At 35.5% G+C, this 27,405-nt stretch overlaps 1 protein-coding gene across 2 annotated transcripts; it reads left to right on the forward strand.

Moving 5' to 3' along the window:
* Positions 1-9,164: 9,164 nt before the first annotated feature.
* Positions 9,165-27,341, forward strand: LOC143218533 (uncharacterized). Of its 2 annotated transcripts, none has more exons than XM_076443762.1 (5): positions 9,165-9,429; positions 10,618-15,307; positions 15,545-21,106; positions 21,179-21,418; positions 22,955-27,341. In XM_076443762.1, the coding sequence occupies exons 2-5, from the start codon at positions 10,700-10,702 to the stop codon at positions 23,003-23,005; spliced, it is 10,461 nt and encodes a 3,486-aa protein (XP_076299877.1). In that variant the 5' UTR covers positions 9,165-9,429; positions 10,618-10,699; the 3' UTR covers positions 23,006-27,341. The 2 variants fall into 2 exon arrangements, with proteins under 2 accessions (XP_076299877.1, XP_076299878.1); XM_076443763.1 differs by having other exon boundaries at positions 9,167-9,429; positions 15,566-21,106; positions 22,955-27,340.
* The last annotated feature ends 64 nt before the right edge of the window (positions 27,342-27,405 follow it).

A 27,405-nucleotide genomic window follows, 5' to 3' on the forward strand; every position in this document is an offset into this window, starting at 1 on the left:
AGTCTATTACTAAATTGTACAGGCATCATATTATTTAATATCTTAAAAATAAATATGCACATATTGTAGTACAGCCTTTGTCTTATACTCATGAATTGCAGCGTTTGGAGCATACAATTAATCCTTGTACGTCTGTCACATTGCAATATGACTCTCATTGCTCTGTTTTGCGCTTTTGGAGCCTGCTTAACTGTGTCTCTCCCATATCGATTAGTAGTGTCGCACAGTACTCAAAGTGAGGAGCTATAATTGTCTTATATATCGTACATCTAGTGTAAGCCGAGATATCATTTCCTATTCTATTTAAAAAACTTATTTTTTTCCCTATTTTCTTTAACATATAATCACAATGATCGTTGAATCTGAGTCTATCATCAATAATTACCCCTAGGTACTTTATTATTTCTACTCGCTCAATTTCCTTTCCATCCATGCATCTCACAATAGTATTGCCTCTCAATTCTTTTCTTATACTTCTAACTAACATATATTTCGTTTTCCCCGCGTTCAACTTCAGTTTATTTGTATTCATCCATGACTCCACTATGCTAAATGCAATATTCAATTTACTCTCAACCTCCGCACTACTCTCTCCTGTTACATATATTAGGGTATCGTCTGCAAACATTTTTATATTACATACTTCGGAGCAAAATTTAACAAGGTCATTCATATATATTATAAACAACAATGGGCCCAATACCGAACCCTGTGGCACTCCATATTCCGTTGTCAGTATCTTAGACCATCCATTAATCAATCGAACTTGTTGCATTCTATCTTTTAAGTAGGACCTAAACCATTCTAGAGCCGTTCCTGTAATACCATACTGATATAGTTTCTCTAATAATCTATCTCTATCGATTGTTTCAAATGCCCGTTTAAGGTCTACAAAAATAACTCCTACTATTTGCCGCTCACTAATAGACAATTTCCATTCATCTATAACTGTTTGAATTGCTGTTTCACACGAATAATTTTTTCTGAAGCCCGATTGATGTTCCGTTAAGATATTATTACTTTCCAAGTAATCATCAATTTGTTTTTTCACTATTATTTCTAATACCTTTTCATATATTGGTAGTATATTAATAGGCCTATAGTCACTTGCTCTCTTTGGTTTATCTACTTTTGGTATTGGAATTATCGTGGATGTTTTCCACTCTTTCAAAAAACAACCCTCACTCAGAGACTTATTTATTATATCACAATATTCTTTACCTATCGCACTAAACGCTGTTCGTAATATATCGCTGGTTATTCCTTCTTCTGTGCCTTTCTTTTTTGGTAATTCCCTAATGATTGCGCCTAACTGTTCCGTCGTAATTGGCTCAAGTTTTTCCAGCTCTCCCTCCTTTTCAATATAATAAATAGTTCTCTTATTTGGGCTTGTTGTATAATTTCGATCTATAGATTTTATTACGTCTTGAATACTCTGTATATAATATAAATTAAATTTATCAGCTAAACCGCACTCCATATTATTGTCTAATATCTCAAAATCTATGTTTTCTACATCTTTCGCGCCTATTGGTTCTCCTTTAATAATTTCTTTTAATGTTTTCCACATTGTTGTGGGATTGCCTCTGTTATGATCAATCATGCTTTCATAGTATTCTTTTTTCTTTGTTCTAATTAAATTTACTACTGCGTTTCTTTCAATTTTAAATTGTTGCCAGTTTTGTTCCGTGTTATCGTACCGTGCTTTTTTATATGCCTCTGTTGAATTTTTATCTGTTGTAATAACAGTATTACTTTTACTGGGTATGAGCAGAGTAGGAATATATGTATAGACTGGTTTTAATATAACACTTTAATCTGATACTTGTATATAAGACCTTCTGGTTGTGCGGTCGTACAGAGACTGTATTAGATACATTGTTCAGAGTATACACAACACGCAGTAGTACACAACAGGTGTCACTACAACTATCTGTTCAGATGATAATTGTTTGCACCTACTTTATCGACAGACTTGCCGTTATTACAATCAACACTTCCTCTTAACGGTAAGTTTGTCTAAGAGATTTATTAATTTTTTTATTTCTATAATTACAACATAGATTGAATATTATTTCTTTTAGAAACCAAAAAATATTACTGAATTGCCTTGTCTATAGCTTTTAACATATGTAGTCACAAGAACAATAAACCAAACTGAGTAATACACATCATTGATTCATGAGCGCTGTTAATTAATGCTTGTTTCTACATAGTATATTGTAAACTATTCTTAAATTCTTTAAATTTTACATTGCTTAAGGGTTTAGTTAGTAGATCAGCTAACTGTTTTTCAGATGGACAGTATTCTATGTCAATAGTCCCTTCATTATATTTTTCGCTGATAAATTGAAATCGTACATCAATATGCTTGCTTCTTTTATGAATTATTCCGTTTTTAATTAGGCTCAAAGCGCTCTGATTGTCTATTAATAGTGTAGCCTTTACCTTTGAATTAGTTAAAGTTTCTAACACAGTTTTTAGGTATGTAAGTTCTCTACAACATTCTGCAGCAGCGATGTATTCGGATTCGGTGGTTGACAGTGCAACTATGGATTGTTTGTGGGAGCACCAGCTGATAGGTCCATTTCCATAAAATATGACAAAGCCAGTAGTACTCTTTCTTGTGGATACGTCACCAGCAAAGTCCGAATCGCTGTAGCCAATTAATTCATTTTCTCGTTGAGCGTTTTGTTTTGAAAACTGAATACCAATGTTTTTAGTTCCCTGTAAATATCTGAGAATGCGTTTTATATTACTTATATCTAGGTTTGTTGGTTTGTCTACGAATCTGCTTACGTAATTGACAGCGAACGCGATGTCCGGTCGAGTTTTCGACGTTAGATATTGTAAATTACCAACTAATTCTCTATAAGGAAAACGAGTATCTGATGTTTCATCATTTAAATTAGTATTCGTATGAATACTTACTATAGGAGTGGAAACAGCCTTTGAATTTCCCATTCCATATTCTGTTAATACTTTTTCAACAAATTTACTTTGATCTAATATTAACGAAGTATTATTTCTAGTTATATTAACACCTAAGAAATTTTCAAAAGAGCCAAAAAATTTTACCTCAAATTCTTTTGACAGTTTTTCTTTAATTTGATTCAAATATTTAGTATTTTTACTTAGTATTATTCCGTCGTCTACGTATATTGCCAATATCAAATGACCTCCCTTTGATTTGAAAATACATTGGTCTGAAGGAATCGGATCTAGCCCGTTTTGTTTTACAAATGATTTGAAACGTTGATTCCAATTTATTGGAGCTTGTTTCAGTCCGTACAAAGCTTTTTGCAACTTACAGAATTTGTTTGTGTTTCCGAATCCTTCTGGTAACTTTATATAGACTTCCTCATCTAAGTGTCCATACAGGAACGCAGTTTTTATATCAAATTTCAGAATTTTGTAATTTCCTAAAACAGATAAGGCCATTAACAGTCTGAAAAGATTTGCATGTAGCACAGGACTATAGGTTTCGTTGAAGTCAACTCCTTTTTGTTGTTCACATCCTCTGACTACTAAACGTGCCCTGTGTCTTCCATCATCCTTTATTTTGAATATCCATCTTGCACTCAAAATCTTTTTGTCTGATATGTGATTAGGATCTACCTCAATCCATGTTTTATTTTTTTTTAAGGATGTCTTTTCCTCTTCGATTGCAGCTTTCCATTTTTCTGCATCTTCTCCATAGATTGCTTCCTTGTACGTTAGATGTACATAGTACTCTCCAAGTCTTTCTGGTAGATTTCTTTGTCTTTCACTTCTTCTTGGCATTTCTTGTCGATCTTGATCAGTATTTTGTATATCTTCATCCTCATTTACAGATGTTTCGTTTTCTTCCGAGTTTTCTAATCTGCCTGTCTCTTCAGAGTTTTCTGATCTGTCTGTCTCTTCCGAGTTTTCTTCTTCTTGATTTTCTTCTGTATTCTCTGTTTGATGTTCGTCTGTTTTACTGTCTTCTATTCTAATCATTACCTTTGATATTTTACTTTCATTGTTTTCTTGTTCTTCTTTATTCTCATTGTTAAAGATTACATCTCGTGCTAGTGTTATTTTTCTATTTTGTTCATCCCATAAGCGATATCCGCAAGTGGAGTAGCCAACCATAACATATTTAGTACTCCTTTCATCTAATTTTTTTAGTCGTCCAAGCTTTTTTGCATAGGCGTTACATCCGAAGATTTGTAAATTATCCAGGTTAGGAATTGTTCCATGCCAATTTTCCGCTGGCGTTTTATCACTCGTGGTGGTAGGACTTCTGTTTAACAAATAAACTGCTGTTCTTACAGCTTCTCCCCACATCTCTTTGTTTAATCCGGAATCCAGCAAAAGAGCTCTTGCTTTTTCCATAATTGTCCGGTTCAACCTTTCGGCTTTGCCGTTTAGCTGTGGAGAATAAGGTATCGTAAAATCTAATACAGTTCCATTGTTTTTACACCATTGTTCTAGATCTTTATTTGCAAATTCTCTACCATTGTCACACCGCAGCTTTGTTACTTGTTTTCCCCATTTAGTTTTACATTGATTTAAATAGTATTTAATTGTTTCTGTTACCTCATATTTTCCTTTGATGGGAAATACAGCTGTGAAATGCGTGAAGTCATCGAGAATTGTTACAAAATATCTCATCCCGTCCCAGGTAGGTGGTTCTATCGGTCCACACACGTCGGAATGTATGATTTCCAATGGTTTTGAGGCTCTGTTTCTCTCCGTATTAAACGGTTTTCGCGTTTGTTTCGCTCTCATGCATATGTCACATGTTTCTAGGTTATTAGTAGATATAGACATTGAGTTCATACCTTTACTTAATTTTTCCAATTTCTTCATGTTTGCTCCGCTCAAATGCCCAAGTTTTCGGTGCCATAGTAAGGTCTCGTTTTGCAATGTTAGCAAACTTGTAGTTTTGTTTGTTTTATTGAAATCGATTGCATATAGTCCATTCTGTCCTCGAGATCCTTCAAGTACCGTTGTATTATTTTTTGAAATCTCTACTTTGTCCTTGGTGAACACAACCTTTCCATTGTTTTGAGTGATTGCATTTACAGACAATAAATTTTTCGTGTGTTCTGGAATCAGTATTACATTGTTTAGTGTGCAATTTTCAGTTATTACTTGCCCTGTTGCTTTGGCCTTCATTGTTACCGACTTTTTTGCAGTAGATATTTCGGACTCTACAGTTTTTACATCACTTAGAAGATTAATGTTGTTAATCATGTGGTTCGATGCACCTGAGTCAACTACCCATTTATTTTCACAGTCATTGTTTTTATTAACGTAGAAACATACCTTGTCTTGAGTACGTCTAGCAGTTGATACATTTTTATTCTTTCTAAAGTAACAGTCTCTCTCTAAGTGGTTAGATTTCTTACAGATTCCGCATCTTTGTGATGATTGGTCACTCGCCGATTCGAAAGATTTCTCCTTATATCCTCTTTCGTTGCGATTACGTTCTGTTGACCTGCAATACTTAGCCAAATGGTTAAAACCATTGCATTTGAAACACCTTCTAACAGAAGCTTTAAAGGCAACATTGTCGGGCGAATCGTCCTTTTGTTTGTTTCTGTTTTCTTCTAGCTGTAACCTTGTTATTAAATTCGTCAAGGTCCTTTCGGCCAATGGCGTCGAATCCCACGCGCTTGCGAAATGTTTGAACTGAACAGGAAGAGTAGCTAATATTTTTGTTATTAACATTGTATCGTCTATTGTTTGATCCAATGAATTTAATCGATGAGCTAAGTTTTCAAGAGTACTCACGTGAGTCGATATATCGCTTCCTTTTTCGAAAGTACAGTTAAAGAATTCTTGCAGCAATGTACATTTCATTTGTTCCGTATCTTTTCCGTATATGGCCGTTAATTTCTTGAACATTTCCATTGAGGTTTTACAATGCAGGAGATGCATTTGCGGTTTTTTCTCACTTGAAAGTATGATAACTTTTTGCGCTTTTGCATCCTTAAGTTCCCAGTCTAGCTTCTTTTGCTCGTTCCAATCGTTTGCTGGCACAATTTTCCCAGTCGCTACATCGAGTATGTTTTGCGACTTAAACAGAATCGTCACTTGGAATTTCCAGAACTGAAAGTTGGTTTCGTCCTTCAGTTTTTCTATATGATCTGCTTCATTATAACCGTTTCTGGCAGCCATTTTCACTTTTGTTTCACGACCACGTGTATTTGAATTTCGAACAGAACACTTATGGTTTAACTTGTTAGCCTTATTAATTTTTTCACTTTCCTACAGTTTTACTTATTACTGCTCTTTATTTTTTTACTTGATTTTAATTTTGCTTAGACTTTTCGACAGCTCTTAGTATTAGGTTAGTTTTTAGTTTTTACCTTTTTTACTTTTCTTTGGACCTGGGCCCATAACCTGTTGAATTTTATCTGTTGTAATAACAGTATTACTTTTACTGGGTATGAGCAGAGTAGGAATATATGTATAGACTGGTTTTAATATAACACTTTAATCTGATACTTGTATATAAGACCTTCTGGTTGTGCGGTCGTACAGAGACTGTATTAGATACATTGTTCAGAGTATACACAACACGCAGTAGTACACAACAGGTGTCACTACAACTATCTGTTCAGATGATAATTGTTTGCACCTACTTTATCGACAGACTTGCCGTTATTACAATCAACAGCCTCATCTCTTTTAGTCGCTAACTCTTCTATTTCCTTGGAATACCATTTTTTCCCTTCCCATATTTTCGGTATTCTAAAAATTTTCTTAGGTGCCGAGATATCTAGCGCATCAACAATACTATTGATTAGTTTCCTTGCTCTTATATTAATATCTAATTCTTGCCCTGTTTCAAGGTTACTCTCCACTAGCTTAACAAATTCAACCGCATTATAACTGTTGTAATCCCTTCCACTGAATTCTTTATACTTATCTACAATCTTGTTTGTATTTACGACGACTTTTATCCACGCATGGTCCGTTATCTTGGGTTCGTAAATTACTTCTACATTTATTTCTTTATTCGCAAAAACTAGATCTATAATTGTTTTACTAATATTGGTAACTCTCGTTGGTTTGTCTATATACTGCTTCATTCCTAGACTTTGCATAGTCGTTAGTAGTTTATTTGTAGCCTATATTTAACTTTTCTTTTTTTAACATCAATTCATGAGTTACTTCATCTACTTCAATTATCATAGATCTACCTCCTTTTCTTCTACTCCTGGTCTGACTATCATCCATATATTTTCTTTCCTGGATTCTCTTTACTATGTTTATGTGAGATTCACCAATACTATTCTGTTTCTTGATTGTATCTATTAATTTATCATCATCCAACTCCATTTCTTCCTCGCTGATATTGACAATTTTTATTTTCGGCTTCTTTTGTAGTGATTCTGTAACATTATAATTGTCACCTAGCTTGGACTGTACTACATCTTTTAATTTATCCATTTCTTCTCCTGTCTCACAGCCTAGAATTACTGTTCCTTCTCTTCCTTTTCGTACCTTTGTTATCCCCATTGGCATATTCTTAATATCAACCTTTTCTTTTATTATTTTTTTAGTGGTCTCACTTTCTTGCTGAGTCTTCGGTTTGACGATAATGACGTTTTCTCTCTTCTTCTTAACTGCTTCACTGTAATTGTTGAGCACACATTCCGCTGACTTAGGCATTCCTTCCTGTATCATTTTACGTAGGTCATCCAACTCACGCTTGATAGTATCTACTTCCTCTTTCACAATCTCCTTGATCATCATTTTTATTTCGTTCTTACCTGCTGTTACGTCTTTCATTTCTTTAACAGATCGTACCAGCCAATCTATTTTTAAATCCATATCTTTCGATCCACTAATGGATCCAATAGATCCCAGTCTTTCTCTGCTACATCCTGCCGATGACGGTGTCTTTACTTTTTCGCATTCCACTGAGAACTTCTCATACGGGCCGGGACATGTTACATACTCCTTGTTCTGATCATAAATTTTGTGCTTATTTGCACAGCCAGGATGGAAAAAAAGCTTAACGCACGACTTACATGTCACGACTAGACTTCTTATAGCCTTCTTACATGCCGAACATCGATATTCGGCATATTCATCAAGAGGATCCATGTCGATAATTATCGGCTGCCACCGATATTATCAACAGGTTCCCACAACCGCGTCACGTGCCACGTTAAATGCTAATGTCTACCTGTCGTGTGACAACTTTCCTTGCACAAGAAACACTTTAATTATGACCAGAAATCAGCAACATTCCAGTCTGTGAACTTGTATGTTCGGTCCTGGCACTTAGTTCTATATTCACAACACTTTATTATAATTTTCTCTCACACTTTAACCACTTAAAATGCACTACTTTTACGGAGCGATGTTCACCACGTCTACTCTCAGAGAGAGAGAGAGAGAGAGAGAGAGAGAGAGAGAGAGAGAGAGAGAGAGAGAGAGAGAGAGAGAGAGAGAGAGAGAGCGGAAATAGTAACTCGAGGTGAACTACGAAGAAGACAGAGAAACATAGATATGTTTCTCGTAGGAAAGACACTGACAGAGCTTGATTTTTCGATCACGCGGGCGGGCTGCATTTAGCGAAGAAGCAATATTTTTTTATGCTCTTTGTGTTGAAATATTCTCTGTATTATTGTGGGGTCCCGTACAAAGCCGTTTTTTGCAATTTGACTTGGGACTTTATAAAACAACAAAAGTGTACGTTTTTATACATAGAAGAAATTTTTTTCTGTACACTTTTTCCAAATGCTCTTTGTGTTGAAATACTCTCTGTATTATTGCGGGTTATAGTACAGAGCCCTTTTTTGGAAAAAATGTACAGAAAAAAGTTTCTTCTATAAAAACGTACACTTTTGTTGTTTATAAAGTTCCAAGAGCCAAATTGCAAAAAAGGGGTCTGTACAGGACCCCACAATAATTGTTTATACTTGTTTATACTCTTCTCTGTTTATACTGTCGGTGTAGGATCTGATTGGATCTGATCCAGGCTAGGACAGGCTAGGATTTTGTGTGGGGGCAGCACTATACCGGAGGCATCGAAAACCCGGGAGTGAGCACTCTCATATCCTCTGATATATCCATGCGCTTCATATTCTGTCTGATATCACTAGAGCTGATTTCACTGGATTTCACTGGATTTCACCAACATTCACCAATGATTCACCAACGTGGATAGGGAATTTTCAATAATGATGTTGATTGACACACTTGACACACCAGTAAACAATCGAAGTTTTCCCCAAGAATCGAGGAAAACATGCAATGTATATATACATAGCAATACATAGTCGATACGATCGAGCACAGTATGTGTTGTAATGGAACCTATATAGCTATAGCTGCCTACAGCTAAACTACACCTGGTACCTGGTTCCCGAAGGCGAGTGATATCTGCCTAGTACTCGTGTCCAATATGGCGTGTATATTGTGAATTGCATTAACGTGCAGGTAAGATTTGTCTTAATTTTTGTAATTTTCATCCGACGGATAAGTTAAATAACGAAAATCCGTGCATTTTGTTGTGCAACTCTCTGCTTATATTAGTATTTTCATTTACGTTTCAAGGGATGCAATGTTAGTACGATTTTTTCACTAAAATATGTGAACTCTGTCAACCTTTGCACCTTGAAGGTCCGATTTCTGATGTAAATTTACAATGACAGGTGTGTCGTGTGGACAATATGTCTTTTCAATTGTACGGTTTGTTGAGTAGGAAATATTTTCAAGTGAAACAAGAGAAAAGATGTTCGTAGATAATTTCGCAAATAGTCAAATCTAAACTTGACTCTAAATATAAATTAATCAAATCGGAGTCAAATCTTCAAAATTGAATACATACATTTGAATGCTACATATTTTCAACAGTTATTTTCAAATGTTATTTAAACAATAATATTACGAAAATGGCTAATAATATTAATCACATATATATATTATTAGTCATTAATATTATTAGTATGTATATGCTGCCATTAACCCTTTGCGCTCCAAATTATTTTTCAATTTTGTTGCCAACGACTCCCTACTATTTTAAGTGTTTCATTTGAAATTTAAGGACTTCTGGACTCCTACTTATTTTAAACAATTTTGTTTACTGATTATACTAAATATAGTTCTCAAACTTTGTTGTAATTTATATTTATGGAACTTTTATTTCTTTTTAACTAAAAAATACGACTCGAGTAAATAAAGGAAGAACCAAATACATATAAAAACACGTTTCATTTACATTTTCTTTTCTCCGATGTCGAATCACACTCAACGAAGGAGTGCAAAGGGTTAATAATATATACGTATATGTGATTAATATTATTAGCCATTCACGTGATATTGTTATGCTTAAATAACTTTTGAAAATCACTGTTGAAGATAGTAATATGTATTTAATTTTTAAAATTTGACTCCAGAATTAGAAATTAAGACTTCAATTCGCTGATTAATTTGACGACAAACTTAAGACTTCAGAACTAGAAATTAAAGTAAGACTATACATAGATCCTCTGCAAATTACAGTCTAGTAAAATTTTGCCAGTTGTACTAATTCGAAACATTATTTAATAGCATGTACGAACGAAATACCAAATATATCTTGAGATTTTATATTTCAATAGCTAACGTGTTTTTATCTTTTCACAGGTCTGCTCCTGCTTAATGCAAATGTGTCTGTGAATAAAGGGATTAAGATAAATATAGGAAACCTGTAGTCAAACAATGTACAATGAACTACAATGGAAACATGCCGGATTGGCATCAGTTTAATGCCTCGCAAACAAACGAAGTTACTGCTCCTGCGCAAAATGTGAATTCTGGTCATTTGGCATTCATTCCTGGTGTTAGTCCACCGACATTGAATGCGCATAGTCTTAGTTCCGAGGGTCTTGGAAAACGTCAGAATGATACGAATTTTAATCCAAGGAATTATCAATTGTTCAACAATGTCTCGAGTGGGGCGAACATTTCGAACAACAGCCCCCTCGTGTCCATGGCACAAATGCAAAATTGCATTAGCCATTATACCTCTCCGAACACGAGAACTCCAATGCTGGATAACTTAAATTCGTCTGTGGATCCTAGGAATACAGCAATCGCGAATATAAATGATGACCTGGCATACAGAAGTAATCAGGTGCCTTTCAACGGGTCTAGGGGTCACCTAACCGGGCCAAGTTGTAATTTAAATACACCTGGGCCTATATCTGGACTTGCCTCGCGGTCTAACTCCGGGCCAGGTCCTGGAACTAGTCCTAGGACTGGAAACGGACCTGTAGCTAATCCTATATATGGATCTGGTCCTAGACATGGATCCGTATCTGGATTCGCACCTGAGTCAGGTTCCGGGCCTACAAGTATGGGACCAAGAAATACTAATTTAGGTTCGGTACATGCTGGGAAACCTGGACCTCCCTCGTATGTGCCTTGCAAGGGACTCTGCTGTAACGCAGACCCCAATATTAATTATCAACAGTGGGAAAAGTATGGATCGTATCAAAATAACGCAATGTACAGAGACAATGTACACCCACCGAATTACCAAATGGAGAACAGACATTTTGGGAATAACTGTAATTTTAGGAAGGACAATCTAGAAGGGAAGGAAACAATGGGCTCTGTGGTTCCCAATGCGCCTGTTGTAGATCACAGAAGAAACTTCACCGATTACAAGTATCATAAAGATCACTCGCTACATAGAAACTATTCGACGTCCACTGGAATGTTCCCAAATTATTCTATGCAAAATTACAACTACTCGACGGAGCATCAAAAGTATCCATATCCGATGAAAGAGCATCCGAAGCCGAACAATATGAACATTCCGAATTCAGGAATGATGAAGCATTCGGAGCAGAACTTTATGCCTCAACAAAAGTATAACAACAAGCAATTTCAATATCAAAACGGAAATATGTTACCTAAAGCAGTGTCCACTTTAAACGTCGATGGGAGCATGGTGTCGTCCCCACAGAATGCTTATTTCAATTCGCAGTTTACGAGAAATATCCCAGCAGAAATATCCCACGAGTGTCAGGAAAGCACCGACAACACTGCGACAGCTAATAGATCGGGAGGTTCTTTCGCACACAACTCGCCACCCCAGCATCAAACGTACCAGCATAAACTAGCGATGCAGAAATTTTCAATGGAGAACCACCTTAGAGAATTAAGTAGAATACCAGGGTATCAGTCACATCCGAAGTACAAAGAGTGCATCATGAAATACAGACAGCTAATGAAATTACAACAGTCGACCAATTATCAGAATCCTGTTCAAACTCCGCGAGTAACAACACCAGTTAACGCCGCACTACCGCCGATTAATTTACAGTTCGATCAGAACGGTATGTTGATAAACTCGAATTATTTGCCAGACGGTATCCCGAAATTACCAAACGCACCGGCTGGTGAACAATCATCGGAGGCTATGGAGAAACAGATTAAAGATCAGGCTATTTCTGTAGCCAACGAGAAGCGTCAACAAACTCAGCAATCGGAACACTTGATGATGACCACGCAAAATGAACACGTTCCTTCCTCGTGTTTAGAGAGTTTTCAGAAGCAAGAGCAATTCTTGGCGCGGAAGGACTTCAATCAAAATCAAATGAAAGTACAAACGAACGACAGACATAGTTTCGATACTTTGAACACCGACGATAATAACAAAACGATGATGCAGCAGAAAGTGTCGAAAGAGTTCGCTAATAAACCAGAGCTCGACGTTCGGCAGTTTCTAGCTAATTGGGATGAAACGGACGACGAGGAAAATGCATCAAACTTGTCAGCTACAGCTTCGAACGAAACAACTCCGGTCGTAGTTGTGAGCTACGAGAACCTGGATCTCTCGTCGAAAGCACCACAAAACTTGGAGATATCTAGAAGAAATAGTTTCCCCTCGAACAATACTACATCGGACAATGACAAAGAGGCGGGAGAAAATATAACAACGCAGGACTGTTTAACGATATCGTATTCGTCTTCGGAACCCGCTGCTGATATCGTCGACACTTCTAAACGAACGATAGAAGAAGGTGTGGTGAAACCAGGGAGTATAATACACTGTATAAGTAATGGGCCTGATGAAATACCTACCATACACATAGTAGATAACTTAGAAATAAGCAACATTTTAGGAGCATCCAACGACCAAGTAATAGAAACCTTGGAGAAGCAGAACACAATATCATTGTTCGGAGAAGCGGCTGGGAACAACGGAGAAGGGATAATTCTTGAGACTACCGAACAGCATGACAAAGACAAAACTTGTTTGTTATCTACGAATTATGACGATGTGGCCAAGGAGAGTAATATCGAGGGTCCAAACATTTCCGAAACAATTCAGACAGTCACTGTCTCGGTAAATAGTCAGGAACTGAGGGTTTTATCGCCTTCGGTAAAGAGTAATTTGGATGTTGCCGAGAATCTAGAATTGAAGAAACAGAGCAGTTTCGTCAGCGAAGAATCACACAATCCTGACGACATCAGCTTACCAGATCTCCCAACATCCGAGTGCACGCCAATCTCTACAACCTTGAATACTCCTATTCACTCGGACAGCGAAGAATCTTCACAAAACATGGAAGATTTATCTATATCCATATCCACGAACCCGATAGAAGTGATGCAAAACAGTCCGGTGATTAGTTTCACCCAATCTCCGGTTAAAATGGAACCGTACGGACAGCTGAGTAACGAGGATAAACTTGGTTACAAAACGAACATGAACAGTTGCCACGAACAAGACACGACCGTTGACAATTTTGATTTCTCTGCTGACAACTCTAAAGTCAAATCTGTCGAGTTGTCTAGAGGTAAACAAGTGAAAAGTCTTGGAACAGTCAGAAAGAAAGTGTTCTCAGCAGAAAGCAAAGAGTGCGATATAAGAGTTTTGGACATGTGCGAGACATTGACATCGTCTGCGTATGAATTGGAGATTCAACAGGAGGAGATGGATAGCGAGAAGAATACAGAGTATGAATCTTTAAGCTGTACACACGAAGGGAAGCAGAAAATGAAGAGAAAATCAACGGATTCGGTGAAATCTGCAATTCAAGCAGGTAGCTCGGCGACGGATACGAATAAAGCGGTGCATACTGTGATCTCGACTGGTTCCAATGTAAATTTCGTAAATCCGACAGGGTTCGACAATGAAGCTTCGTCATCTAAAAGCGAGGATCTGTCTAGAAAGCAAAAAATCAAAAATTTCAACGTATCTCTGACCGCTATCAATCCACTGCTTTCGGAGGGCGATTTAAATACAAAAAAGAGAATAAAGGAAAGTGTAGATAGAAATACGAGTGGGGAGAAACTAACGAAAGCGCAGAAGAAGGAAGTGGAACGATTAATACAATCGAAACGGTCTGACATGAAGCGGATTGCTAGAGATGGTTCGATCTCGTCTCAAGATGACGATCAATCTGTGTGCCATATGACTTCTCAATACAAAAATTATTCTATTGCTGTGATAAAAGATACCGTTGTTTTAAGTGATAAGAAATCACACGGCACCGCAGAAAAATGTATGAACATCTGTTACGAGAGCCCGCACGAAGTTCAATTCAGAGCGGACTGTACCAAAGAGCTTTCCGACGAGATAGAAAAGAAGAAATATTCCAAGAACTGTAAGAGGTCTGAAGTAGTACAAAAGGATCCAGATATCGCAGACGAAGACGTTAGATATACCGTGGGAGGTGCACGTTTGTTAAATGAACACAACAGAAACAAGGATAGACTGCATCGGGAGAAGAATATAGAAGAAAGGTTGCAGAAAGACGATAATGTAAATAAAGGAGTATCTTCAGAGCAAAATGTATCGTCGCTGGTTAATCCGAGCTCGGAGGATTCGGCTGCGCCAGAGGAAAGCTCGAGGCTTAAATTTAGAAAGAGCTTCGTGAAGAATGCTAATTCCGAGTTTGGAATACAAGTTACAAACGTGAATTTAAAGTTTAAAGACAGCGACGCCGGGAAAGAATTGATATTAGGAGATAAGGGGCAAGAACACGGGAAAGATGCTCTGGATAGCATAAAAATTGAGATAAACGTTTCCTGCGCAGAAAGAAATTCAAAAGGACACGAGCAAAACAAACGACTTTTGTATGAAATCGATGATTCGTCTTGTAGCAATATGCTGGACAGTCATTGTCGGACACATTCCACCGAGCAGGAAATACTGTACGCTAATTACAATAAACTTCACAAGATAATTGAAAAGTCTCCTGTGGCTGGGGATACTGCCACGAACGAAAAGAATAAACCCACGAATGATGCAGCCACAGTGGTTACAGATGCAACAATGAGTGCCGTTCTAAAACACAGTGGAAAAAATTCGTTGGAGGTAAGCGATATTGCTTTTTCGTTTATTACTTAGACTGCGGATCTTTATGCAAAATAAAAAACGTTTGCATTGATTGCAATTTAATTGTCGTATTAAGGTGAAACTCATACACTGGTGGCCTTACATATTTTTAATATTTCCTCTGTTTCAAATTGTACGTAACCATTTTTGTCATAAATGCATAAAATCCGCAGTCTATTTATTACTTCCAAGAACGCTTTGACTTCTGAGAGTCAGTTTTTTACTAAATTGTTACAGGATAATACAACAAGTAAGGATACGTTAAAGAAGAGTACCAACTGCTCTTTCAATGTTGGTACGATCAAAACGAAAAGTGCAATATCTAATACTGCCGTAGTTGATGCAAATAATAAGATGTTAACTAAGACAAACGATAAGTTCGAGGAGAAAGAAGATGGTTCGACGAACACGGAAGGCGATCATAGGATTAGAACACAAAATCAATGTTCTAACTTGGCGGAGAGTTCTTCTCAAACTGTAACAGAGGCGTTTAAAAAGAATGACGAGAAGAAGCTGGATGACATATCTTATATGTTAAGCAGTTCGAAGAAACTACCGGATATCGATTTCGTGGAATTGAATTCGAAATCGTTGAGCTCTTTAAACACTCTAGATTTCGATTTGAACCAGAGGGAGTATAAGAAATGCTTAGGAGGGAAAAGCGGCGAGTTAGATGATAATTACACAGGGATGTGGAAGAAGCCAAAGATAGATCACATTTTTGAAGACTGTAACATGTTCCAAAGTACCAGTGGGTACATAAATCCTATATTTTCGAACGTAGATAAAATGGAGGATTTGCATACAGTTCCTGTATACACTACCAAAGACGGAAAAATATCGTATAGCCCTAACCGAAGGTTTACGCATCACGAACTGATGATGGAGGCTCGCAAACGTGAAACAGGTTGTTCCACGCGAAAGTCTCACTACGTCGATACCTGGAACAACTATTACAATTCGAAATTTCGCAAGTGCCACAAGAAGAAACGGCATCGTGGTTCCAACGATAACAGTAAACACGATCACAAGGATACCAAATATCTCTATCAAAGGAAGAGGAATTATTTGGACGATTTCTGTGGAAAACATCACGTTAAGTATAAGGATTACGTGCACAACATTAAAAATAATAATGCTGTTTGGCCCGATCGTTTGAAACTGGACAGGGTACGCAGCAGCAGTGATTCCGACGAGGAAATTATAGGTCATAATGAGAATATCATTGGCGCAAGTGATTACAGAAAGGTTCACACGATAGAGAATAAAACAGTTGTGGGTGTTTCTAAATCACACAAACGTGAAACGATTACGGAGTCGGAAAGCAAACGCAAAGAAGTTGTGATATCCGATGCGTTCTTATGCATCAGGAATAATGATACACCATCCGAAGAGACACGGTTGATTCAACTTAATTTTCTTGATAGCGATAAAGACAATATAAATTCTCAGATGGTGAACTATGACTTCGTCGATAGGGAAATAATGGAGACTGTTAAATCTGACGAGAGCGTATCGTTGTTGGATAAATCTTCTAATTGCACTCCAGAGAATATTCGGTCAAGTAAAGATAAACAATCAGACGAAAGATGCAAAAAGTCAGGAATTTCCCAAGATGACAGCAAAACTATAAGCAACGATATTAGAGAAGAAACGAGTATCGAAGAAAATCCAATTTTCGAAGAGAAAGGAGATAACGAAGTGTGTGCTGCGGAAAGTCCTGTTGATGTTGAAGGGCATCAACAGGAAAGTGATCATACTGAAGAGGATCATACTGAAACCTGTACAGTTTTAGAAATTAATCAGGATGAAGAAGCAACGCGTGAAGCTTATAAAACAAAACATCGCGCATCCAACGAAATGTCAGAAAATGACCTAAAAGAAAAGAATGATCAGAGTCAGACTCTTTCAAGAAATAAAGATACTCTCGAGGATCATACCGAAACCTGTACAGTTTTAGAAACTAATCAGGATGAAGAAGCAACGCGTGAAGCTTATAAAACAAAACATCACGTATCCGACGAGATGTCAGAAAATAACTTGAAAGAAAAGAAGGATCGGAGTCCTCTTTCACGAAATAAAGATACTCTCGAGGATCACACTGGAACCTGTACAATTTTAGAAACTAATCAAGATAAAGAAGCAGTATGCGAAGCTTATAAAACAAAACATCACGTATCCGACGAGATGTCAGAAAATAACTTGAAAGAAAAGAAGGATCAGAGTTCTCTTTCACAAAATAAAGATATTTTCGAGGACCACACTGGAACCTGTACAATTTTAGAAACTAATCAAGATAAAGAAGCAGCGTGCGAAGCTTATAAAACAAAACATCACGAAGTGTCAGAAGATATTTTAATACCTGGGATATCTAAGGAGACGTTGACTGAAGCTATAGATGTATTGCCTAAGAGCAGTAACAACGAATCGAATGATGAAACAGATTTCGGCCAAAATATGAAACTGGTGGAAACCTCGAACACAAATGAGAAGCACGAAGAAAATATAACCAAGGATGCAGAAGAAAGTATTATATCCATGGTAGATGAAAAAGAAGACTCGAAAAGCAATGTTTCAAGCGTAAATAATGTTATTTCTACAAAACAAAAGGAATACGAATCTCAAATGATGCATGTAGCTACAACTAATTCAGAAAGCTCGAAGTATTCTGTTGAAACAGTTAAAACTAACGAGGCTGTGAATACTGATCTCAAGCAAGTAGATAATCTAACGACGAAACAATATATCGAATCAACAGAGTTTTCGAAAACTACTACTCATGTTAACGAAGAATATACCATTAATAAATCAGCGATGCCTCTGGGAAACGCTGTGGATGTTTCGACAGAAGATGCAATGGTATCTTTTGATAATTCAAAAGACCATTCGAACGCTAGCTATCCGGATAAACTTCAAAATGAGTACGAAACTAATCGTACTAGAGAGTCTTCTGTAGAAAATGAAATGCCTGATTTGTGCATGTACGACGAGACAAAAAACTCTCCACCTGAAATCTGCGTTAAAAAGAAACCAGATAACGAGGAGTATAAACAGGAAGAAGAAGAAAAGTGTGAATTATCTTCTTTCGAGTCTTGCAAGAACTCGGAAACTGATTCTTCTCGAGGCAACACGGATATAAAAGCGATACCGAAACTCGTCATAAAGAAAACCGATGCTTCAATGTCGAAAACAGAATACTTATTCGATTGCACAGAATCCGAAAATCTTTCTGATAAATATAACACAAAGTTACTGCCTGATTTGCGGCCGAAAATACCTAAAATGATAATCGTGAAGAGCAGATCACGTTCGGCGACACCTACTACTGAAATCTTGGAAAAAAATAAATCTGAAAAGACTCAAAGCTTTTCGTCAGAGCACAACGATACCAGCATGGATGTAGATAACAGCGACGCTGAATCGTATACATTGAAACGTAAAAATTACGAAAGCAAAGTTCCAAAAGTAAAGATAATGTTAGACAACATTTCTTCCAAGGATTTGAAGCTGTATATGAAACGGAAAGCTGCGAAAAATATCGTCTCGAACATGAAAGTGAAAAGAATTAAAATGCAAGAGAACAAGAATTCCCCGATAAAGTATGAAACGGAAGATAGTTCGGAGACAGAAATGAGTGGTTGCGATGACGACGAGGAAATCCCAGAGGAATTGTCAACCAGCGAAGCTGATAAAATACCAAAATTAAAATTAAAAAAGCAAGACGAGGATATGATTTTACTGCTAGAAAGAACCAAGGAAAATGATAGAAACACTTCAAAAACGCTTATCAAGAAACCTAAGAAGTCCAAAGAAGAAGGCGTTAAACACTTCAACGATGATGAAATCAGAAAGAAATATCCGCAGTATATTACTGAAAAGATTCCGAAAGTTATAATAAAAAGAACACAAGTTGGCGCGGAATTTAAGTGTGAAATTAGTAAGAATAAAAAGTTTTCTAATATCGACGCATCAAAGTGGCAACCGAAAGTTAAACTAGAGAGGCTGAAGATTCTAGACGACATCGCGAAAGATCCAAAGGAACCGGAGCTCTTGCTCAAGAATGATATTAATGAGAACGATTCGGATTATAACGGTACCGTTAAATTATATAGATCTAATTCAGTATCCAATTTATCGACTATTAAATATAAGCAGAGACGATTTTCTGATCCTGATTACACGAAACTAGATGTTAAATCAACTTCGACTGACATTGGTTTAAAAAGTGATAAAGGTAAACCACTGGATGCTAATGAAGTCCATAATCTCAAAGTAATCGATAATGAGAATAGAAACTTGAAAAGAAAAGGTAAGAGAACATCATTGTCTCAATCGAAGAGGGTGAATCACAGTTTGAGCAATGAAAGTGAAATAGATAAATATGAAAATGTTCTAGACGAACCTCTCGAGAATCATTCGATGAAAGATGACACTGATTCGTTGGCTGAGAGAAGCGAATACTCATCCTTTGGGACCAAGCCAAGTATATCTTCGGTAGAGGACAAGTACTTGTCCTCTGGTATTTTGCATTCGCGCAACTTCGATGATAATGATAATTCTATTATTAAAGTTGATTCTTCGGACGAAAGCCAAACTACCATAGAACTTCTACCAGCATCTCCTGATAGCAGCGACAATGACAATGAATCAAAGAATCGTGAGTTTGAAAGTTTATCTCGAATGCACTTGGACGATGCCATGCCGACTCAATTGGAGCTAGAATTAGATCTCATCGATCTCAGAAACACACAACGTTCGGATGTGATTGCGCCAAAAATGAATATGTTAAATTATGCATCGCATTCTAAAAACGAATGTGTAGACAGTGGACCATCGAAAACATTTTTCAGTGATTTACAATGTCCTTCGCGAAGTGCCTTTAATAAAAACAAAGTGCAAAGTCCAGAGAAGAAGTCAAACGATTATTTTTATTATAACGATTTATTAGTTAAGGAAGTTTTAGCTGCTAAGGAAACACTGAAGAAATGTCTATCTAAATCTGTAAACGAAGATAAGGAGAGGAGGGCACCAAGACCTAAAACTGTAGCAGAAAAGAAACAGGGTATAAGTTTCAGTTTCAAGAATTTCGAAAAATCATGTTATAAATCGGAAGATAAGAAATCTACAAGCACAGGAAGCAAAGAATATAAATCTGTTCAGCAACTCGATATCGAAGAAGTTGAAGAAAACCATTCCAAGCAAGATGAACACTCTTCTATGGGACAACAATTAAAATTGAAAGAGTCGCAAGAAGAAACATCTTACAACATTCCTACAGCTTCTACGTGTAGATCTACGAGCGGACCTGAGTTAGCTACGATTTCTTTAAAAGCAACCAAAAGATTTGGTCAAATTGCTATCAGCAAAGAGTCTTTGAGCATAGAAACTAATACGTTCGATCTGTCCAACAATCTGGATACTATACAGGATACATCGAAACTTACCGAAAGAAAATCAGAGAAGAAAACAATAAATAGTATACAAGATCAAAAAGCTAAGGATGGTTCGAGTGAAACGAAGACAAAAGAAGATAATATGCCATTATTAGTGCCAGAGTTTGCTTTAAATTTTGATTCGAATTCGGATAGAGACAGTTCCAGATCACCGCCTGTTATTACAAATCAGGAAGAAAGTGACAATGCAGCGGATAATGCGAAAGACACAAAGAATAAAGTGATAACTCCAATCGAGAAAATAGAAGAGAATAGTAAGCATTCCTATAAAGACTGTGAAATGACTATAGCTGATATTATAACACAACTAGCTTACCATGAAAAGGTAAATATATATTTATTCAGCTCAATTGGAAACATACAGCATCTAATTCTTTGTTAATGTGTTGTGTTACAGGCAACAATAAAGCATAGAAGATATTGTAATTTGTGTGAGAGGTGGTTCCCCACAACATCGCGACATCGGCGACATTTAGCTGGATATCAACATCGTTACATGGAATTGACACAACGTAAAAGTATTCACACTTTATTCATTTTATTCACTGGCAAACCTTGTCCAAGACTTTTACCAGCCAATGTGATCCGCACCGATTGTTCCATTGGGGAACTGACGCCTCTACAAATTGCTGTACAGGTTTGTCTCTGGAATTACAAGAAATTGTATGATTGATAATACAGTCGGGGACAATATTAAGTGGACACTCTTAAAAATCGCATAACTTTTTATAAATTGGACCAAATCACTTGAATTTTTTAAAGATGTTTGTAAAGATGTTTAGACCGAGGTCATTCCACGCGAAAACGGACACTTTTTTACCACGTTTTTATTAACTCGCTTTCTTGTCTGTCTGTTTGTTTGTTTGTCTGTCTGTTCGGTACAAATTTTGCAATTGATTTTAAACTATTTAACTTTCCGATGAGATAGAGACTTCAGACTTTAAATATAGCTCAGAACTGGATGACAATGCAATATTTAATGCAATATTGTACATAGATCTATTTAGTTTTAATTTTTTTCGTTTTAAATCTTACAAGTATTTTCATAGCTATTAAAAATTCACAATCACAAACTTTCAGGACTATCTGTATGGAGTTAGGAAGCTGTATAGGGCTAGGAAAAATTGTTTTATACTTTTCAGACCGTTTTAAAAACGTGGTATATTAAAAATTTTCTTTTATTTAAATTACTTTGTAAAGTCTCGGATTTGTTCAAGCATTCACTTCAAATAATTTTAATTTCGTCAACTTTCAAATGTCCATCTTTTTAAAAAGAAGTCCGTGAAGGGGACACTCGGGGTTATATCCTCATTCTTCTTTTGAAGTGAAACTTCTTTGCTGAGGGGCTACAATTTTCTAGCGTTGCGGAAGTGACAAAATTTCGCGAATAACCTCGAATAGTTTGACAAGTAACATTTTCATAATTAATTTACTAACTTTAAAGACTTCATTGGTGAACTTTTAAGATTGTAGGATGTAAAATGAAGCTTTGGCTACATTCCCATTTCAGTTTTACGCAGGTTAGATGCTTAAATTGTTAGTTATTAACAAATTTTGGAGAAGTGGTATAGTATGTATGTCTGGCCTTGTCGCACAGTTCGACCGTCCTTGTCTTAAGCGGACCCTACACGGTCAATCAGGAATGACAGTCTGATTGAACAGTCAGACTGTCAATCCTTACTTCAATCACGAAGGAATATTTCCAAATATCTGGAAATCCTTCAGTCCATTTCATCAGTCCGTCAGTATTAATCTTTCACGATCAATCCGAATGTCAATCTTCGACGTGACTGTCATTCCGATTGACCGTGTAGGGTCCGCTTTATGCATCATGGGAACTTCCGAAACAATCAGCCCGCGCAACAATTGTTAATAACAATTGGATAACATAGAATCAACCTCCAGCTACTTTCACATGCAGCTTCTCATCGGATTTTGTTCCGATTGACGATTTATAAACAATTATCCAAACCCTTGTTCTAAACTAACCTGAAAAATTTTGACAGGTGTCAGGTAAGTAAAAAACATACGCGTTATATCCTCATATTTTTTTTAAATTCAAGTTGTTTGGACCAATTTTAAGAAAGTTATGCGATGTTTGAAAGTGTCCACTTAATATTGTCCCCGACTGTATGTGATTTTAAATATTTGCTTTATTATTTGTGTATTTTAGGATGTATCAAACTATGTGGAACCCACGGAAGACGTTAAAACGATAGAATGATAGCAAGGAGTCACTGCAAACTACTATAACTGTGTACATATGTTCTCTGTGATCACCTATAGCGGAACAAACTATGTATGTGAGTACCTCTAACAAAAAAAGTACTATAAACCACAGAAAAACAAGTTCTGTAATATATTTAATCTCAGTCGAATTGTACATGTTCATTGTATACGTACTATTATGAAAAATTAACATCTACAAACTTTGCGACAAGTGCGCTGTTAAACGATGTTAATTGTTAAAAGTTACTTGGAAACAAAAATTATTTTCAATAGTTAGGTATTTAGCCAAAGATTTCGCTACAAAGTACATATTAGATTATTTATAGTTTTCGAAGACTGCACAGTCTTTTATTTGTACAAATCAAGTTATGAATAATATAAGAAATGAATGTGCTCGTTATAAATTTTAACTTATACTGTGAAAAGACTTACATATATGATGTATAAACATACATATATATATGAACATATATGTATGTATGTACATATACACACATTCACAATATATACATATATATATATATTTATATATTACTATTATTATTATTGTTTCAAGAAAGCTATGTACTCTTGCAATGTTAAATAGACCTAAAAACAAATATATATAGTTATATTTGCATAGAATTATATATTTTAAGCAGGGGTAGTCAATGTGAAAGATATATCTATATTTTATGTTATAATAGAAAACGATGTACTATGAGATGTTACAGTTTTGTACTAGGTACGATAGAGAACTACATAGAGAACTACAGAAAAGAATATTAAGTTATTCATTTTATTATCGAATTGTTTCGAACGAATATATTTTATATAAATTACCTCGGTTGCAGTTCTGAATCAAATTTTGCTAACGAATAATTTCATTGAATCAAATCAAAATATATTCGAAAATATCGAAAACACATATTAGAAGTATTTCAGTAATATACAGTTCATTTTTGTACATACACGAAAAAGAACGATGAGTTTGTACGTTTATATTTCTTAACTATAATAAGTGTGATCTTGTTTCTAAAAGGCCTGATCCTTGTTTGACAAGAGGAACACGGTTCAGCTTAAAGATAACATCTCATGGCTCGTTAAGAAGTTTATATTGTACAGCGATGTATTTTCACCCCTGTCACTTGTTTCTGTTTTATTCAAAATATTTAAATGTGCCTAATAAGTTATTGTTCATATAATAATGAAGTTTTGAATTGTTTTAAACTGTTTGTTCACTGTTTTTCTTATTATTAATATACACAATCTAAGAATAGGAAATATTCTTAAAGAATAAGTTCCTAGCTATAGAAAGACATATTTCTTGTTACAAGGCTAAAAAGAAATGTTGGTACAGGGTTAACACAGTACACAGACAATCGTTTCATAGTTTTCTGTTCTCTGGTTTACATTCCAAAGAATACAAATATATCGCGACTCACTTTATCGAAATAGAGTAATGTAGTTTTATTATGAAATTTAATCGAATATAGAAAAAAGAAAAAAGTATATATAAATCTATTGACTGTTATTTCACTTAATGTTTTGTTTCATATGTTTGTTTTATCGATTTCATATTTTATTCGCACGAGTGCCTTAAAATACACCTAACAGTATTTGTCGTATCATGTTATATATTATATGCATATATTATATGTGTATATATAGCATTAAACAAAATCATATATTTACGTGCACTATATTCTAGTGCATATTTTTAATGATCTTAAACGAGATGTGCATAACAACATTGCAGTTATGAGAGCATATAATTCCAAATGTACAGTTAATTAAAGGAAATTTATAACTTTCGTATAAAAATCAAACATTTTAGCGAATGCGTTTAAATGATAATTATGTACAAAGAAATATCTTCTCATAATTGGAACCTATAGTTATGCACAAGTTTTACGATATCGATGTGTGTTCTATGTGCCTAATTATAAAAAGTCTATACATATTATATATACATTATTGAAGTTCAATTGTGTGTAACACTACTTATGTACATTTAACGTAATCTAAGAGTACGTCACGTGTATATTGCTTAAACGGTCAAATCGAAAATATAGATAATTTTATAAATATTCATAATTGTGCGGCAAAGAATTGTATCTATTTGGCAACATATATACTGAGTTGGAAAGGAGACTTAACAATTTTATAACATTTCTGGTGTGCAAATACGTATAGTATCTGTTAGTAGGAATTAAAGATCTCGATGTCACGTGTACCTGAAATACACGTGTTCGCGTGTAGTTCGGATGTTTGTGTTGATGTTCGTGTATTGTTTACTACTTACAATTAGATACACCAGTACACGTGTGTTTCGATACATGGATACACGTATATCTTACCTAGGTAGCACACGACGTCTATTAGACGTCGGTTTTACGTCTTACGTCACAAAACACGTCTTTTAGACATCTACAAGGCGCCTCTTTAGATACGTCGTCTTTATTGCAGAAATGAGACGTCTAAAAGCCGTCTTCCTTCAGCCGTAAAAACGACATCTCCAAAAAGGTATCTTTTAGACGTCGTTTTTACGTCTGTACGTCTTACGTCACAAAACACGCCTTTTAGACGTCTAGAAGACGCCTCTTTAGATACGTCGTCTTTATGGCAGAAATGAGACGTCTAAAAGCCGTCTTCCTTCAGCCGTAAAAACTACATCTCCAAAAAGGTGTTTTTTAGACGTCTAAAAAGCGTCATTTTGGGACACAAGACGTAGAAACGACGTCTAACAGACGTCGTGTGCTATCTAGGCAAAATACACTTGTATTAAACATTACACGAACTCAGACACGTATATATTCGTTACACGTGTACACGTGGATTTTCAATACACGTTCAAACTCGTGATCTCCAGTATGAATGCAACAAAATTGCATAGTATAAACATTTGATCATCTAATAGCATAACAATTAAGTTTGAATATTTAAGTTCGACTATTTGAACATAAAAAAATCAGGATATTCTTAAAAATCAAATTTTATGCAATATATATTTCGTTTAGATAAACAATGTAGATTTTTAACGAATTTGATTGGTGACTTCCATTAATGTAAATTAATCTAAGGTGGCACTGATTCAATGAATAAAAATGTTTCTTTTATCACTATTGCATTTGAAAATCAAGCTTTACAGTTTAAAGTATATAGTGGAGTGTAAAAGATGAGAAAATGTGAAAAATTTGAATTAGCTTATTATTTCAAGTATTTGTACGAACTTTTACTTGTAGAAATTTTTTCATTATATTTCAAGTTTCTATTATTTTGAATACCAATTTTCGATCATCGACAACACCAATTTTGATGAAAAGATGATGTATTATCTTCATAATGTTCCAATCATGAAACTTTAATTTTTAGCTAGTATTTATATTTTGAAGAGTCGTCAGACTTATATTGTACATTAAATACAAATTAGATTGCACCATCTAAATGGATCAGATTCGTACAATGGATTGTGTGTAATTGTATATTTTTACAAAGTTTACAATTGTTCATTCCATCAAGAATGTAGACTTTTGAAATGGTTGTTAGTTCCGCAATTCTGAAATAAGCAGATGGTTTATACAGTTCTGCTAATTTTGTACACTGTGTGGGAATAATATAGAATAATTGTGTGAGATGTGTATTACACTAAGTAAGCTGCAAGAGTGTTTCAGATCTGTAACATTCTCGATTTGCAAAATGAATTACGAATCCTATTTTACATAAGAATTATAAGAGATTTAAACTTTACAATATCACAAGATTTAAAATTATTATAGTATATACATTAAATAATTACCAGAATCACTAAGTTTCATATAGTTTAAGTTTTTATAAAAATCAACAGATTGGTTATTACTAAAATGTTACATATCTAAACACAAAACCATTCCATAAAGCAGTATAAGATATTTTATTGATAGAATTAAGAATTATACAAATCGATAGATTATGTTGTTATCGTATTTAAGCTACAAAGTGTATACAAAATTTTAGTAGATATATTAAAGAAATAAATAGAACCAAAATTATATTGTGTATCTGTATTATTTTCGATATCCTACATCCATATACATATATTTTATTTTATACTAGAATTTTTGGACACCCTGTATAAAAACACGCGCGTATGCTACGTTGTGTCAAAATTTCAAAGCAATCGGTGAAGAACTTTCGGAGATTCCAGATTTTGAACAAACGCGAATATTTACATTCTTATTTATATAGATTGAGAATAATAATGTATTCAAGCTTCCCTTTGAAATAAATGGTACACGACTGTATTTCCTTCAATATGGCGGCACGATGAAGCGTACAAGAACACGTGTGTCTTGATTGGCGGTTGGCAGGCGAGAGTGGGCGAGAGCAGTGATGCCAGAATCGGGGACGCGAGGACGCTTCCCCTCCAGCACAGGT

Source organism: Lasioglossum baleicum, chromosome 19 (assembly GCF_051020765.1).
Source record: "Lasioglossum baleicum chromosome 19, iyLasBale1, whole genome shotgun sequence".
Taxonomy (NCBI): domain Eukaryota; kingdom Metazoa; phylum Arthropoda; class Insecta; order Hymenoptera; family Halictidae; genus Lasioglossum; species Lasioglossum baleicum.

Coding starts and splice junctions, on each gene's coding strand:
- LOC143218533 (XM_076443762.1), top strand. CDS start 10,700: ATGAACTACAATGGAAACATGCCGGATTGGCATCAGTTTAATGCCTCG. Junction 15,308..15,544: donor GTGGAAAAAATTCGTTGGAG/GTAAGCGATATT, acceptor TCTGAGAGTCAG/TTTTTTACTAAATTGTTACA. Junction 21,107..21,178: donor AACTAGCTTACCATGAAAAG/GTAAATATATAT, acceptor GTTGTGTTACAG/GCAACAATAAAGCATAGAAG.